We start from the raw sequence: 15168 nt of genomic DNA, 5'->3' as shown, positions 1-15168 counted from the left end.
AGAGAGAGAGAGAGAGAGAGAGCGCAGATACCACCCCCAGTATAACTGAAAAACACATTTTCAATTTTTTTTCAATTACCTACTGGTGGGAGCTACATAATGAACTATTGGCTGATGTCCTGGAGTAAAGGAGTTTCTTCCAAATTTCTACAAGGAGAGATGGCTATGCAGCATGCCCTACAATGAATGATAGTATGTGCAACGTGGTCTCTGACATATTATGTGGTATCTTGTAGTTGTTTCCAGCTTGAGGACCCTTCAGCCAACATGGTACTCTCCACATGCAGTAGACTACATTTCCTATCTGACCCAGCCAATATGACCACTGGTCTTGGATGATGGGAGTTGTAGTTCACAATATCTGGAGGACCTCTCATTTGCTTTCAAATGAAGGACTTTTTTTGTAGTGGCTTCTCCTGCATCTATTTGGTTGGTGAAACTGTAACACTCAACATTTTCCCTTCAATACAACTATTAATAGTGCAGCAACTCTGCCCCATATTGAATCTGGTAATTGTTTGCCAGGTCACTGAGTTCACATGTGAAAAGCATTAATTTATGCAGCACAGGTCAGATTCTGCAAAAAGAAAGGAAAGATCAAGTGGTGTGCATTTCAAGGACTTATCACTTTACAATGATAGGCAGTTGAATTTGCAAATTGAAATGAGAAGGCAAGATGCTTGAGTTTCAGTAATGATATTGAGCTAAAAAGCTGTAAAAATGTACTTCTGCTAAAAAAAAAACTTAATTATAAGAAAATTTCGCCTGTGTATTCTTAATAGGTCCCAAGTATGTTATGTTCTAGCTCATGTTTTTAATGTTAATCATGACTCAGTCTCTTAGTGTTATTTTGCACCCCTGATTTAATATCATTAAGAATAACACAAAACCTATTTCCCCCCACACCTTTCACTAACGCATTTGACATCTTTTAGTGCTAGCTCATACACTTTTTTCTATAATAACTGTATTACATGCAAAGTGGTCTTCCCTAAGAATTGCTTATGTTTTCATACAAAATTATCTGTTTTTTTAATATCCTTTTTATTATTTTTATTTTAACAAAAGTAATAATAATAAATACCGTATTTTTCGCTCTATAACACGCACCTGACCATAACACGCACATCGTTTTTAGAGGAGGAAAACAAGGGAAAAAACATTCTGAATGAAACAGTGGATGTATCATTTTTGTGCTTCATGCTGTGGCCACAGACATGTGATCTGATGGTGAATTTGGGGTGACCCAATGCAAAAATCCTGAGAATTCCTGTGGATCCATGCTTTGCAACCACGTTTTTGCACCATTGCAGCCCCAGGCAACAGTGGGTGCGTGATTTTTTGGGTGCAGGCTGTAGCCATGGACATGCTATGTGATCTGATGGTGAATTTGGGGTGACCCAATGCAAAGATCCTGAGGATCCATGCTTTTAAACCACGTTTTTGCACCATTGCAGCCCCAGGCAACAGTGGGTGCGTGATTTTTTTGGTGCAGGCTGTAGCCATGGACATGCTATGTGATCTGATGGTGAATTTGGGGTGACCCAATGCAAAAATCCTGAGGAGCCATGTGGATCCATGCTTTTTAACCACGTTTTTGCACCATTGCAGCCCCAGGCAACAGTGGGTGCGTGATTTTTTTGGTGCAGGCTGTAGCCATGGATGTGCTATGTGATCTGATGGTGAATTTGGGGTGACCCAATGCAAAGATCCTGAGGATCCATGTTGATCTATGCTTTGTAACCACATTTTAAGTGGGGAGCGAAGGAAAAACAAAGAAGGGACATGAGAGGGGTGTGCAGAGAAGCAGCTGGCTAAGAATGCTGGAGAGGGATTTAAAGGGTGGGAGGAAAGAAAGGCAAAAGTTCCCCCCCAAGCCAGCCATATCTCTCTCTCTCTCTCTCTCTCTCTCTCTCTCTCTCTCTCTCTCCCTCCCTCCCCCTCCCTCTCCCTCCCCCCTCTCCCTCCCCCCCCTCTCCCTCTCCCTCCCCCACTCTCTCTCCCTCTCCCCCAGCAGCACCGGAGCACAGAGAGGAATTAGAAAGAACGACACTCTGCTTGCCTGGAGGGGAGGGGCTTTCCTTCTCCCCCAGCAGCACCGGAGCACAGAGAGGAATTAGAAAGAACGACACTCTGCTTGCCTGGAGGGGAGGGGCTTTCCCTGCTCTTTGTTCCGTTTCAGCAATCACAGCAACGAAACAGAGGAGGGTGGGCAGTAAGACCCTGAGGCAGAATGCAGGAAAGCTGCCACTTCCTCTTTTCAGGTTTCCCTTCTCCGTGACTCGCGATTTGACTTTTGCTTGATTTTTTGGCTCCAGGGACCACACATTCGCTCTATAACACGCACAGACATTTCCCCTTCCTTTTTAGGAGAAAAAATCTGCGTGTTATAGAGGGAAAAATACGGTAAATACAAATAAAAATGTGCACCCCCACCCCAAGACCATTCCATTGTAACTATCCAACCTCCCAAATTTCAACACCTCTTGCAATGATTTGACCTCTTTCCATTTTAACAATACAAGTTCTACAAATACCTTCCATATTTCATCAAAATCATTTTTCCTGCATATTCCCTGTCTTACCTTTAAGAGCACATGGTAATTTATCATTAATAGCTATATCTCACACCTCTTTATACCATTCTTCCATTTTATATTCACCTCACCCCTTCCACTGCCAAGCTATAATACCTCGTGCAGCTGTCAGTAAATTTGTGAGCAAGTCCATCATAGCCTGCGAACCTTCCACCCCATCATAAATTGAGAACAGTGCTACCTCTGGACTTTTGGCCAGCTTTAACCCAGTGATTTCTGTTATCTCCTTAAACACCCTTTGCCTCTTTCAATTTGTTAAGATTTTCTTGTTCTTAGTCTTCTAAATTTCTTGATATATTTATTCCCAAGCACTTTATTACATTTCTTAATTTTATATCTATTTTATTTCCTTCAAAAGTTTTTGTTTTACATCTTCATTGTAGTTAAATATCATCATCTCTGATTTGGACCAATTAATTCACAACCCTGTTTTTTCTCCAATTTTTTTTCAAATGTGCCTCTATTACCTGCATATTTTCCAAAGGATTTTTGATTGCTAGCAAGGTGTCATCTGCAAATAAGCTTATTTTCTCTTTTCCATTATTTCTTATTCCTTTTATATTTCTATATTCTATAATTACATTGACCAGAGTTTCAATGACCAGTACAAATAAAATTGGGGAAAGGGAGCATCCTTGTCTTGTCCCTCGGGCTAGTGTTATTTGTTGTGTTATACCATCGTTCACTAGGGCATATGCCTTGTTCCTCAAGTATAATTGATTTATTAAACCCTTAAATCGTTCTCCAAATCCTAAGCTTTCTATAATCCTTTTTAACACAGTGTTAGAAAATTTATGTTTGATAATTTGAGAACTTAAGTTATGGACAGGCACAAGCAAGAAATTTCCAGCACGGTATTTAAAAGACTCTTCAAAATTGTTCTAGGCTGGGCCATGCAGGTTGCTGCCTTCATTTTTATTCATAGAAGATGGGAAGAAGACAAAAATCATTTTGCAAATATGCTGGATTACTTCTGTGACATTAACGAACCACTGCAGCTTCTCATCTTTCCCGAAGGAACAGATCTGACAGGTACTTTAATTCAATTCTCTCCCCACCAATCTTCTCAGGGTAGAAAAAATTGTGTCACAATTATGCCATTTAAAAGTTTACAATTGAAAATTGCAAGTTTGACCTGTCACGCGTTAGGTGGTGTTTTATCTTGAAAAGTTATGCTTTATGAGACTTTTACAAGGGATGCTAGTACCCATAGGGCGTGAGAGCAAATACTGCACATATTCTGAAGTGGGTTCAAAATGGCCACAACCTTTTTTGGTGTGGCGTAGGGCACAGATCAACTGTGGATCATCCTTACTGCTATTTGATAGTGCAGCCACCCAGCCCACATTGATGGGAAATTTCTAAGGTGTGAACTGGTACGGTTGGCCGTTCTACGACCTGGATGTTGGATGGGTATGACATTCCCCAAACTCGACTGGGTTGTGAAGTGACATCCAAAGGTTCCTTAAGTGGATTAACTGTTTTTAATAATCTTACATGTAAGTTGCCTTGAAACAACAATCTCCCAGTGGGGAGCAAGGAATCCCACCCGTGCTTCTCCCTGCTATACATCCAGCCCAGTGCTTCCAGTGTGTCTATAATGAGACATTGGCCTGGTTTGCATGTCACAGTAAGGCCAAGCCATGGTTTAACACGGGACAATGGTGGTGCTGTGGGTTAAACCACAGAGCCTAGGGCTTGCCGATCAGAAGGTCGGCAGTTCGAATCCCCGCGACGGGGTGAGCTCCCGTTGCTCGGTCCCTGCTCCTGCCAACCTAGCAGTTCGAAAGCACGTCAAAGTGCAAGTAGAAAAATAGGTACTGCTCTGGTGGGAAGGTAAATGGCGTTTCCGTGCGCTACTCTGGTTTGCCAGAACCTGGCCACGACCCGGAAGCTGTACGCCGGCTCCCTCGGCCAATAAAGCGAGATGAGTGCCGCAAACCCAGAGTCAAGTCACGACTGGACCTAATGGTCAGGGGTCCCTTTACCCTTTACCTTTTATGGTTTAGCACGAATGCACAAGTGTGTAGGTTCACTGATAATTTTGATGGTGTATCATACTGTCTCTGGACTTTCTTCTTGTGTAAATCAAATAAAAGTGATTTTTGTCACTTTTTCCATGTGAAGTGGCCTTCAGAGAGGAATAAATGTCATTGCTTTGGGTATAGTCACCGCTTCCTGGTGATGGTCTGTGGCTCAAAAGTGCACTTTTGGAATTCTATTTATAAATAGAATTTATAAATGTATTTGAAGTGCTGAACGCTTCCGAGTCACATTCGTACAATCTGAACATTACTACATTAAATTCAAAATTGTGGAATGCTCTCCCCAGGGAGGCTTGGTTGGTGCCTTCTACACATATATTTAGGCACCAGGCAAAAACTTTCCTGTACTCTCAGCTCTTTAGCTAATTAAATTAGGGTTGCCATATTTCAAAAAGTGAAAATCTGGACAAATGTTGTTGAGCTTTTTCTTTTTATATTTTTCTGGCAAAAAAAATGAGCTGACATGGGTTGCCGATTTTCAGAAATTCTGCTTGGACTTTTAAGTTCTCTGTCTCCCTCTCCCTGTGTGTGTGTGTGTGTGTGTGTGTGTGTGAGAGAGAGAGAGAGAGAGAGAGAGAGAGAGAGAGAGAGATGGGGGTATTGTTTTATATGTTACTATGTTTTGCATTTTTGTGTTTTATATTGTAAACTGCCCTATGATCCTCGGATCAAAGGCGGTTTAGAAATGTAATAAATAATAAACAATATTTACTTAAGGGGTGAACAGACTTACAGCTTTGTTTTTCACTAGAACTCCTAGATCTACCAGCCAGAGCTAGCCGTAGTAATTAGTATAGTATAGTATAGTATAGTATAGTATAGTATAGTATAGTATAGTATGAAATTAAAGAATGTGGTGTCTACGAGCACATTCTGAACTTAGAAATTTGCTTTCAGCAGCAGAACAGTTAGCTTTCTTCAATTTTAGCAGCCTTATTTAGGAAAAGTTACTTTTTACTATTGTTAAACAACAGGGAATCAGAAATTCTTGTCAATCTACCACACAGATGTCCCAGTATACTCATGTTCATCCAGAGATATCCCAGTATACTCATGTTCATGCCTTTGAGGAGTTAGTATTGCAATATTGTCAGGGAACATGGGAAAGAAATATAAGCAAAATTAACAACATGCTGCCCCAAAGAACTTACAGTAAGTTTGACAGTAGGAAAGGGAGCACAAGCTGGAAGGATGGGAGAGGATAATAAAAGAATGGCAGCAGGAAAGAAGGGGCAGAGATGCTTGAGAGAGCAAAGCGTGTTCCAAGGAACTGGGGGCAAAATTAGAAGAGCAAAAGTTTTGGGGATATACCTGGTGCATTTTAAAAATCAGGTCACAGAGTTTGCGCTGGTGTGAATGAAAATGAGTAGCATCAAGATTGGCATGGTCTGCACAACTAGAAAGAAATTATTTGTCAGCAGAGTTCTGGACTGACAAGCGAAAGGGAGGAATTTAACAGTAGTTCAAGATGAGAAATTGGATAGAGAAGACACACTTTTGCCAGAAGAAATGGCATTACTTGGTGATAAATTAAATAAAAGCAACAAGAGGAAAGATAATAGAAGAGAGTAAGACCTGAAAAGAAAGATGAGAAGTGCAATCATCTACATACTGAGCTTGGGGTGGCAATATAGGAATAATTTTTTTGCTGCAAGTATTTCTCTCTATGCCTCCTATTCTAGCACTGAAATAGTTGTTTATATACCAAGTGGGGGGTCCTGATGTCCCAGAATTAATCAAGCTGTGAAATAGTTCCAGAAGTTGGTCAGGTTGCTAGGTACTTAAAGACATTTTTTCTGTTATGTGTCTGAGAGTCACAAAGTTCGATTATTCTTAGATTGTGTTGCCAGGCAAAGTAGCGCTGTGTGACAGCAGGTAACAAGTGGCTTTTTTTTCTTCTGTGCGCTCCATCATAAATAGAATAAATAATAAACCAAATGCAAATGTTTGCTCTTGCATATAGCAGCTAGGTTTACACGGCAAGTAAACTGAAATGTGTTCCTGTAAGGAAGACAGCACAAACAGAATACTTTCTAATGACTAAGAATATCATATTCTGTTCAGGTTGTTTTGATTATGAAGTTTCCCACTATCCCCTTGCCCCCGGAATGTCATGATTTTCCGTCACCAATATATTTCTGTGAAGTTTAAACTCAGTACATTTGAAACATTAAAGATGCAAAAGCATTTCAGTACTATCTTCCCAGATTTTATTTTGTACATTTTCTTTTATACCATTATCTCAGCAGAACCAAGTATTTTTAGGGGCTAATAAAAATATTCATTATTTATTTTATCACTATTTCATAAAATGTATACAACGCTTGATTGTTAAAAAAAATCTCAACAGCATTTACAAAGAGAGTAAAACAATAAAATTATCAGTTAAAAAAACAAACAACTCTGTAAATCATTCAAAACATAAAATCAAGAATAAACTAAAAAGGTTCAAATATATATCTGCATATTACATGTCTGAGTAAGCTTGGGTAAGAAAAGTGTTTTTAGCAGGGACTGAAAAACGTACAGAGATGGAGCTTGCCTGAAGTAAATAGGCAGGGAGTTCCCAATTGTAGGCACTGCCACACCAAAATATTTATTTCTTACAAATGCAGAACAGGTATTATGTGGTAACTGTGACAGCGCCAGTTCTGCGAATCAAAGTGGTCAAATATGGGGTATGGTGATCTTGCAGGTAAAATGGCGCCAGGTTGTTAATGGCTGTAACTTGTAGTAACTTATTGAACGTGGCCCGGTAGCAAATCGGCAACCCGTGCAGATCTCTGGGCTCAGGTGTCATTTACTGACAAGGCCTCACTCCTGCCAGCAGCCATGCTGCAGCATTCTGCACTAACTGCAGCTTCTGGATCGAGTGCAAAGGAAGCCCTGCATCATATGACCTCTGTACACGCTGGAAAAAGTAAGGTAGTGTGATGTGTCCAAAAGTGTATCAAATTTGGTTAGGGATGTAGGAGATTTCTCTCCACCCCCAAAAAATGGTTAGACCTAGGAAGAACCTGGTGGAGCTTCATGTGGCAAGAAAGTGAAGACTTCCTATGTGTACCACAGATCAAACGTACAGTGTGTGGTACCTGCTCTTTCTCCTAATGTTGTTGCCTTTGGTTGCTAAATGCTAAATGCCCCTAATATTGCCCATCTGCTAGCAGCTTCAACTGGCATACTGTCAAATCTTAGTGCCTGAGAAGGATTTCCCCCCCCCCCCCCGATCTTGTTGATTCTAATGCCTTAGCCCCACCTGACCAGTTGCAGCCTGATTGACTATTGATGAAGCCTTCTGGAGCAACCAGTGTCTCTTGGGAATAGAAGCTGCTGGCTAAGATTACACCTTTTTGTGTGTTTTTTGTCTGACTCTTTATCCACACTTTCCTGTTTTTCTACCTGTTTGCCCCTCCCTCCATGGGAGAGCTGGAATAATGTCAAATTGACAGAATGTTTGCCTCTAGTTCCTAGGGCATCATTCTGCAAAAGCCTTCGTATTTGCTCTGAGTTCTGTTGTTTGAGGCTGAGTCCTACAGCTCATGGAGGAGCTAGCTTAGGGCTAGCTTTGACCCAAAGCTTTGCATCAACCAACTTTCCCTGACTCTCTGCATAATAAGAACTGAACATGGGGGGGGGGGGGAGAGATGTTTATGTAAGAAAGCAAAACAAGAATTATTTCCTGGTGTTATTAATCTCTTATAATCTCCTTGATCCCTTGCTCCACTGATGTGCTCTATGATGCTAAAATGTTCTAAAGCTTAGTCACAACACTGATTTTAATCAATGTTTTTCATGCTCTTTATAGACAACACCAAAGCCCGCAGTAATGAATTTGCTGAAAAGAATGGACTTCAGAAATACGAATATGTCTTGCATCCAAGAACTACAGGCTTCACTTTTATAGTGGAACGACTAAGAGATGGTAATGGATCTTTGGATATGCTTTTCTTTTCTTGTCATCTCAAAATAAATAATATCTGGTGAGGAATGTAGCTGAGAACCAATTGCTTTCAGAAGGTTTCTCCAAAAAGAGTTTTTTAAAAATGGATTCTACATTCTAAAGAAGAAGAAAATTTGTTACATATTCTGAGTAGTGGCAACATTTCTAGTGTCTTTAAAAATGAAATGATTTGATGAATAAAGGCATAGATATTATAGCAAATTAAATTGCTTCCATTCTATACAGTGCATTTTGTATGCTGGTATTGGGAAGCACTTAGATGAGGTTGGTCTTGGGGCAAACTATATATTGTATGAAAATGTTTGTAATGAGGCTCCAACTTCAAGAATTACTATTAATGAAAAACAACCTTAGAGCACTGTGATTTTGAAGGGTGAAGGGGGAGCTTGATGCTCTCCCTAGGGGCAGTTTTTCTACTCAAAATAGCACTGAAGCAGCTGCTTTTCCATGTGGGGTTTCAGAGTTATATTTGCAAATACATGAGCTTGTCAGCAGCCATCTAACTTGTTTTGTATCAACTGTTAAAGCTCAGTGGATCAATGTATTGTCTGCTTTAACAGTATGCCAGACTCAGGGTTAGCATGACATTGTGTTTCCATTGTCAGGGGAAAATGTGGGATATTAATAAATATAATAATCATAACAATCATAACTACTACTACAATTAGGGTGTTTTGTTGCACTGAACATTGCAAGAGTTTCAGTTAGTGACAGGTGCCCACTCTTGTGGTTTTTCAGAAAAAGGAGAGAAATTTTGACAGGCACTGAAAAGCTGATCTTTGTATGTTCTCTGATGCAAAGGGAGGAGTGTATCGGTGTTGTTGTGTCCCTTGTCCTACTCTTTCATTATATCTGGCGTGAAATTCAGTCCTAGCATCTTCATGATGAAATGATGCATTTGTCATTCATGGCGCTACTTTTTTTGAAGTGATTCCAGCCTACATAACACATGGAAAGGTTAATTTTTCTGGCAATAAATCTGTGAGCAAAACCTGACAGGGATAATAAATAGGATGCTATTATAATACTGGAGGGAGCAACTGAGCACAAAATAGGATTTGATCTAAAATGCAGACACGGCCTGAGAATGGGGCCTAGTCAGACAACTACTTGGCAGACCATGTATTCAGGTCATTTTGTTCAGCCAGTGGGTCTTTTTGCTTTTTTTTATTTTAAGTCCCGGAAGATTATTTTTGTTGAGAGGTTAAATGTATGCATAACAAAGGAATATTCTGACTGCTTGGCTATGACCACAGATTTCTCTCTACTGCACTATAACAAATAAACTTCAGCAGCTTTTGTAGTGTTGTTGTCAAAAGACATCTGTGCCTTATGGTGGACCTCTTGAATTGCCTTTTCACTAGAGGTACTAATTGCGTACAGACAACAACAGCAAAAACTAGTGCATTTTGAAATTAAAACCCATTAGCAGCTTTGTTATTTGCAACAAAAATGAAAAAATAACATTGATGCTACAATAACAAATTCCTCCACTTCCTTGTGTGTGGTTTGTTTTGTGTGTTTTTTCTTTATTTTTTTGCAACAAATTCATTTGCTGCCCTTGAAGGTATCTGCTATCACTCACACCTGTCTGAAAGCTGACAGGATTAAGAACACGGGGAAAGTTAATTTCCAGGTTGTTATGGTGAAGTGTTCAATATCATGCCTACATCTTCTCAGACTGTTTTTCCCTTGTGCATGGATGACAACCTTAAATGCCTCATACTTTTCTGTGAATAAATTTTTGGCTCATGGCAGTTTTCCATTCCTCAGGCTGAAATGCATTCCCTTCAGGCATAAGTACATTATTTAGCTCCAAAAATAGGTCAGTGGCGAAGGGGGGAAATGTCATGAGAAGTTTAATTGCTTTTTTAACTTTGCAAAAATTAATTTCATTTGTCAAGAACCTTGATTAATCTGTATTGCAGGCTGTCGTATGAATGAATTACCTGTTATATTATAAATGCCACTGTTATATGAACCGTAAAAATACTAAGGAAGAATCTGAAGTAATAACCTTCAGAAGAGTGTTGCTCTCTCCTTTTTGTATTAAGCATTGGCAAGGGTAAAATGACTGAACCTTACTAGGTCTTCATTTGCTGTGGTTTACACCAGTCTCAAAACCACACTCCTATATATTTTCCCTTAGCATAGCTGTCTCTATTTATAAATGCATGACCTCTATAATCAATCACAGCTAAACTTTTGCTGCTGAAGTTTTGATTTCTTGCAGGTATTAGTGGAATTCACAACAAGTACATTCTCGAGGGGGACTGCTCTTGAAGCCACAGCTGCTCCTCCACGTCTGCTTCCAGACATCTTTCCTGTTTGGGTTCCAACACTTTTCTTTTCTTTTCTTTTCTTTTTACTAGCAATCTCATAGTTCAGAGCTTGTGGACCCTTTACACTTCTGCAGCTTTTGTCCTGGGTTAAATTAGTTTTCACCTGAGGCAGTTGCCATCTGTGTGCAGAATGCTAGAGCTACATCTAGTAGATGCTCACTTGCCCCGTGTGAGTTGCTTTTATCCACTGCTTACAGCAAGAAGTAGAGGAATTGCTTTCCAGAGCTAATATATATATGTACTCAACTCTTAGCCATTCTCAAATATACTCAGATTTGTTTCGCTAGGATGATATGAGAGAAATGGCACCTTTCCATAATTTGGTGATACAACATCTCCTGTGATGGTCTGGGCAACTACAGTGGTTTATTTAGGTGACTGAATTACCTAAGAATGCTGAAGCACACCTGAGATGGTTGTTTGTTCTCAGAGAGCAAACTTTTGTAATTCTGTATGTAAACTGAGCCTGTTTTCCTATCTTGAGTGGGAAACTTAAATATCTTATTAATAGAAGTCTGGAAGTGGGTGCTGGATCAGACCATAAGGATTCTGTTTTCACAGTGGCCAAGCAGATGCCTAAAACAAGAGCACAATGGGTGCTTTCCCACCTCTGATCTCCAGCAGCCACTATTCAGAGGCACTATCTATTTATAGATAATAACATTCCTATTGGTTTCCTGCTTCTTAATCTAATAACAGGTTTCTCAAAGCAGCTAACAAAACCAGTTAAGCACATCAAACATTTTAAATACAAAACTCTTTTTAAAGAAGCATCTGAAATAACAAAAAACCCTAAGTACAATAGGCCTCTTATTCTGTCCAAAAGGTGGTGGATAGAACTGGCTACGTACATCTCCTTGAGCAGGGAGTTTGAGGTGCAGATTTTTACTAAAAAAAGAGGCCTAGGATTTACTTAGCTGCAACCATGACACTTGAAAGGAGGGGATGATAATCTGGGCCTCCTCTTGACGATCTCAATACACACTTGGGAGCTTTAAAAGTTTAGCAACATCACTTTCAACTGAGCACAGAAACAATTCAGTCTGTAACACAACTACCCAAGAATAAGTTCTTTTCAAGTCCTTTGGCTTGCCTGCTTCGAAAATTTATGTGCAGCCTCACTCAGTTGGCATTCCAAGTGTAGAAAGGGGAAAGATGTTTCCTGGCCAGTAGGGCACTGTCTGAAAAAGAAAGTGCAGCATTGGGTCCAGTTAGCACCTCTGAATTGCAAACCTGTTCCTTTAAAATGAGTGTATACCCAGTCCTTCGTCACCTGGCCTACTCCACAACTCTGTTATCGCAGGGTTGAGTTTGTTTATTAGTCCAGTCATCACTTGTTCAGGGGTTCCACTGCTTCACTCTAGTTTGGGGATAGTTAAGTAAGTAAGTAAATTTTTATTTATATTCCGCCCTCCCTGGCCAAGATCAGGCTCAGGGCGGCTAACATCAAATATCAAATACATTAAAACACAATCAAACAATGAATTAAAATACAGCTCAAAAATTAGAATCAGGATAAAATTAAATGACTGCCCACAAATTACAACCATAGGGGCTGGGAACCTCAAGTATTCATCAGGGTCAGCTATCCATGTTGGTCCCACATGAGCTGATAAAAGGGCCAAAGAGGTAACTAACAGGGTCCCATAGAGAGGGGGTGTCAAAACTGGGCCTGGACCGAATGCCAGGCGGAACAGCTCTGTCTTGCTGCGGAAGGATGTCAAGTCCTGCAGGGCCCTGGTCTCCTGCGATAGAGTATTCCACCAGGCTGGGGCCAAAGCTGAAAAGGCCTTGGCCCTGGTTGAGGCCAGTTTAACCTCCTTGAGGCCTGGGACCTCCAAGATACTATTATTTGCGGACCGTAAGGTCCTCCGCGGGGCATACCAGAAGAGGCGGTCCCGTAAGTATGAGGGTCCTAGGCCATATAGGGCTTTAAATGTTAAAACCAGCACCTGGTCAGAGTCATTGGTTTGGGGATAGTTTGGGGATAGTTAAATGACAGAACCAGGCAGAGGGCCTTCGGTAGTGGCACCTGCCCTATGGAACACCCTCCCAACAGATGTCAAGGCAATAAGCAACTATCTTACTTTTAAAAGACATCTGAAGGCAGCCCTGTTTAGGGAAGTTTTTTTAAATATTTAATGCTATATTATGTTTTTAATATTCAATTGGAAGCTGCCCAGTGTGGCTGGGGAAACCCAGCCAGATGGGTGGGGTATAAATAATAAACTACTACTACTACTACTACTACTACTACTACTACTACTACTATTATTATTATTATTATTATTCTACAGAGTGTTGTTGATGAAAGTAGTTAAAAATGGGCTAAATTTAACTTTTGATTCCTCGGTAATGGCCCAAGACTTTTTTTGGTAAAATTTATTCTAAATTTTCTTTTAGGTTGTTCTTTAGTAAAACTGTTGGGGTGTCATATTAAGAATGTGGAAGATAAATCCAAAATTATGCATGGGCTGCAACAGCTAACTAAAGGGGTTAGAGCTAAGGAGACATTGGCAGTAACTTTGCCAATACACCTTGCGTGATACTGCTTTGCCTCATATGAACAACTGGACCTGCCTTATTGCAGGGAGAAAAAAGACATGAAGTATGCTTTGTGACATGGCTAGAAGTCCTTATATCCTGTCCTGCTCTCTTCTTCTACTGTTCCACAGCACAAGGAACAGATTTGTGTAAAGAGGAACCATAAAGAAATGAAGGTAGCAGTCCTAGATTTCGATTTGTTTAGGGGTGGATTGTTGAAATACTGTGAATTTTAAAGCTGATCCAAATAGGCTCAGTGTATGCCGAACCAGAGCTCTTAATAGCACTCTGCTTTCCATATAATCATGGAACGAATTGGCTCTGCAGACTGTGCTATTACCAGTGCACTGGAATTGGTGGTTTGGCACACCACTGCAGTGAAGTAATGCCTTATATTCCATTATGTTATTTAAAGAAACTGAATTACTTGGTATTTACTTAGTATTATATGCCCTGATGAAGGCATTTTAGCCATCACAGGTCAATCTGAATGTCACATATGTAGCGTGTGACAGTAAAATAAACCATTCCGCATTTTCTGTAGAATGAATGTAATTTAAAGAATTTTGCCCAGGTACTCAGAAATGAGTACGGACTTGTTCTCATAACTCAGTGGTCCTAGTAACTTGCAGAAGAATTTTATTTTCTGTAGTTGCAGGACAGGGTTTATATATAGCAGGAAAGAATGTACTTGTTTTGCCAACGGTTTGAGAACATCTGTTAAAAACTTCCATATGAAAAAACCAGAGAAAAGGGGTTGCATTTTTGTGTGTGTATGGGCTTTGCTACAGTATGGAATTTTTGCACTATTCAGAAAATCGGAGCAATGGGGAAAAGAGGATGCAGCTACAGATAAAGTCAAGGTAGCATTCATAGTTACACATACAAACATATGAAGTGGCTTTTTACAGTGCTGTCAACACAGACTCACAGCAGCTTCCAGGGTTTCAGACAAGGCTGTCTGCCAGCCCTACCTAGAGATGCCTGTAGTTCGATGTGAGGCCTTCTGCTTGTGAATGCTCTGCCACTGAGCAGCCCTTAAACAAACCATCCACTAGTCTTCAAATGTTATGAAGAAGTTAGGGGTCATCTCCCTTGTCATTAGTGGCATGATGAGAGGGTTTTTTGGGTTAATGTATGGGGGGGGGAGTTTTATACAACTTTCTGTCTGGATGCAATAGGCTTTGCAATCTTCTCCTAAGATAGTAGTGAGATAGCGGAAAGATGGTTGGTTGATGTGTTACATTCTCTTGGAGGTAGCTGCAGCTGTAAAAGTTCACTATGCCCAGATTACTGTGGAAATTCAGTGTGTGAAATTTTGAATTTCTTCCCTGCCTGCCTGTGAGCTCTGTAGTCAGTCTTGAAAGATTTCCTTGCATGGGTTGTTAGCAGAGTGATTTACACATACTGCAGATCCAAAGGAACTATTCACAGATGATACCTTGTTCCTGCAATCTGAACCTGTGAATTAGGAGCTGTGAACTCTGCTTTCTGAAGATGACTAAAGTTCGAATTGTCTCTTCTTAAGTGTAGAGTAGCTTGATGAAAAATGGTACATGTCCCAGATTTAAAGCCATTGTTGTTTTATTCAGAGGAATAGCGGTGTAGCCTTTACTTCAATAAAACAACACTGGCCCCTAGAGGACAATCATGTTAATTTGATATGGTTTTGCTGATAT

The 15168-nt window shown here is 40.2% G+C and overlaps 1 protein-coding gene across 2 annotated transcripts in view; it reads left to right on the top strand.

Annotated features, from left to right (window-relative positions):
• The window catches only part of LCLAT1 (lysocardiolipin acyltransferase 1), an 80226-nt gene that overhangs the window by 38667 nt on the left and 26391 nt on the right, over window positions 1-15168 (top strand). The window contains exons 4-5 of one of the 2 annotated variants that reach the window (XM_028724473.2): window positions 3483-3629; window positions 8448-8564. In XM_028724473.2, coding sequence (XP_028580306.2) covers window positions 3483-3629; window positions 8448-8564 — 264 coding nt within the window. The remainder of the gene's footprint in view (window positions 1-3482; window positions 3630-8447; window positions 8565-15168) is intronic. The other variant, XM_028724474.2, reaches the window with a different exon arrangement.

Source organism: Podarcis muralis, chromosome 3 (assembly GCF_964188315.1).
Source record: "Podarcis muralis chromosome 3, rPodMur119.hap1.1, whole genome shotgun sequence".
Classification (NCBI taxonomy): Eukaryota; Metazoa; Chordata; class Lepidosauria; order Squamata; family Lacertidae; genus Podarcis; species Podarcis muralis.
The sequence above is the reverse complement of the archived record's forward strand: the minus strand, read 5'-3'. Positions and strand labels throughout refer to the sequence as shown.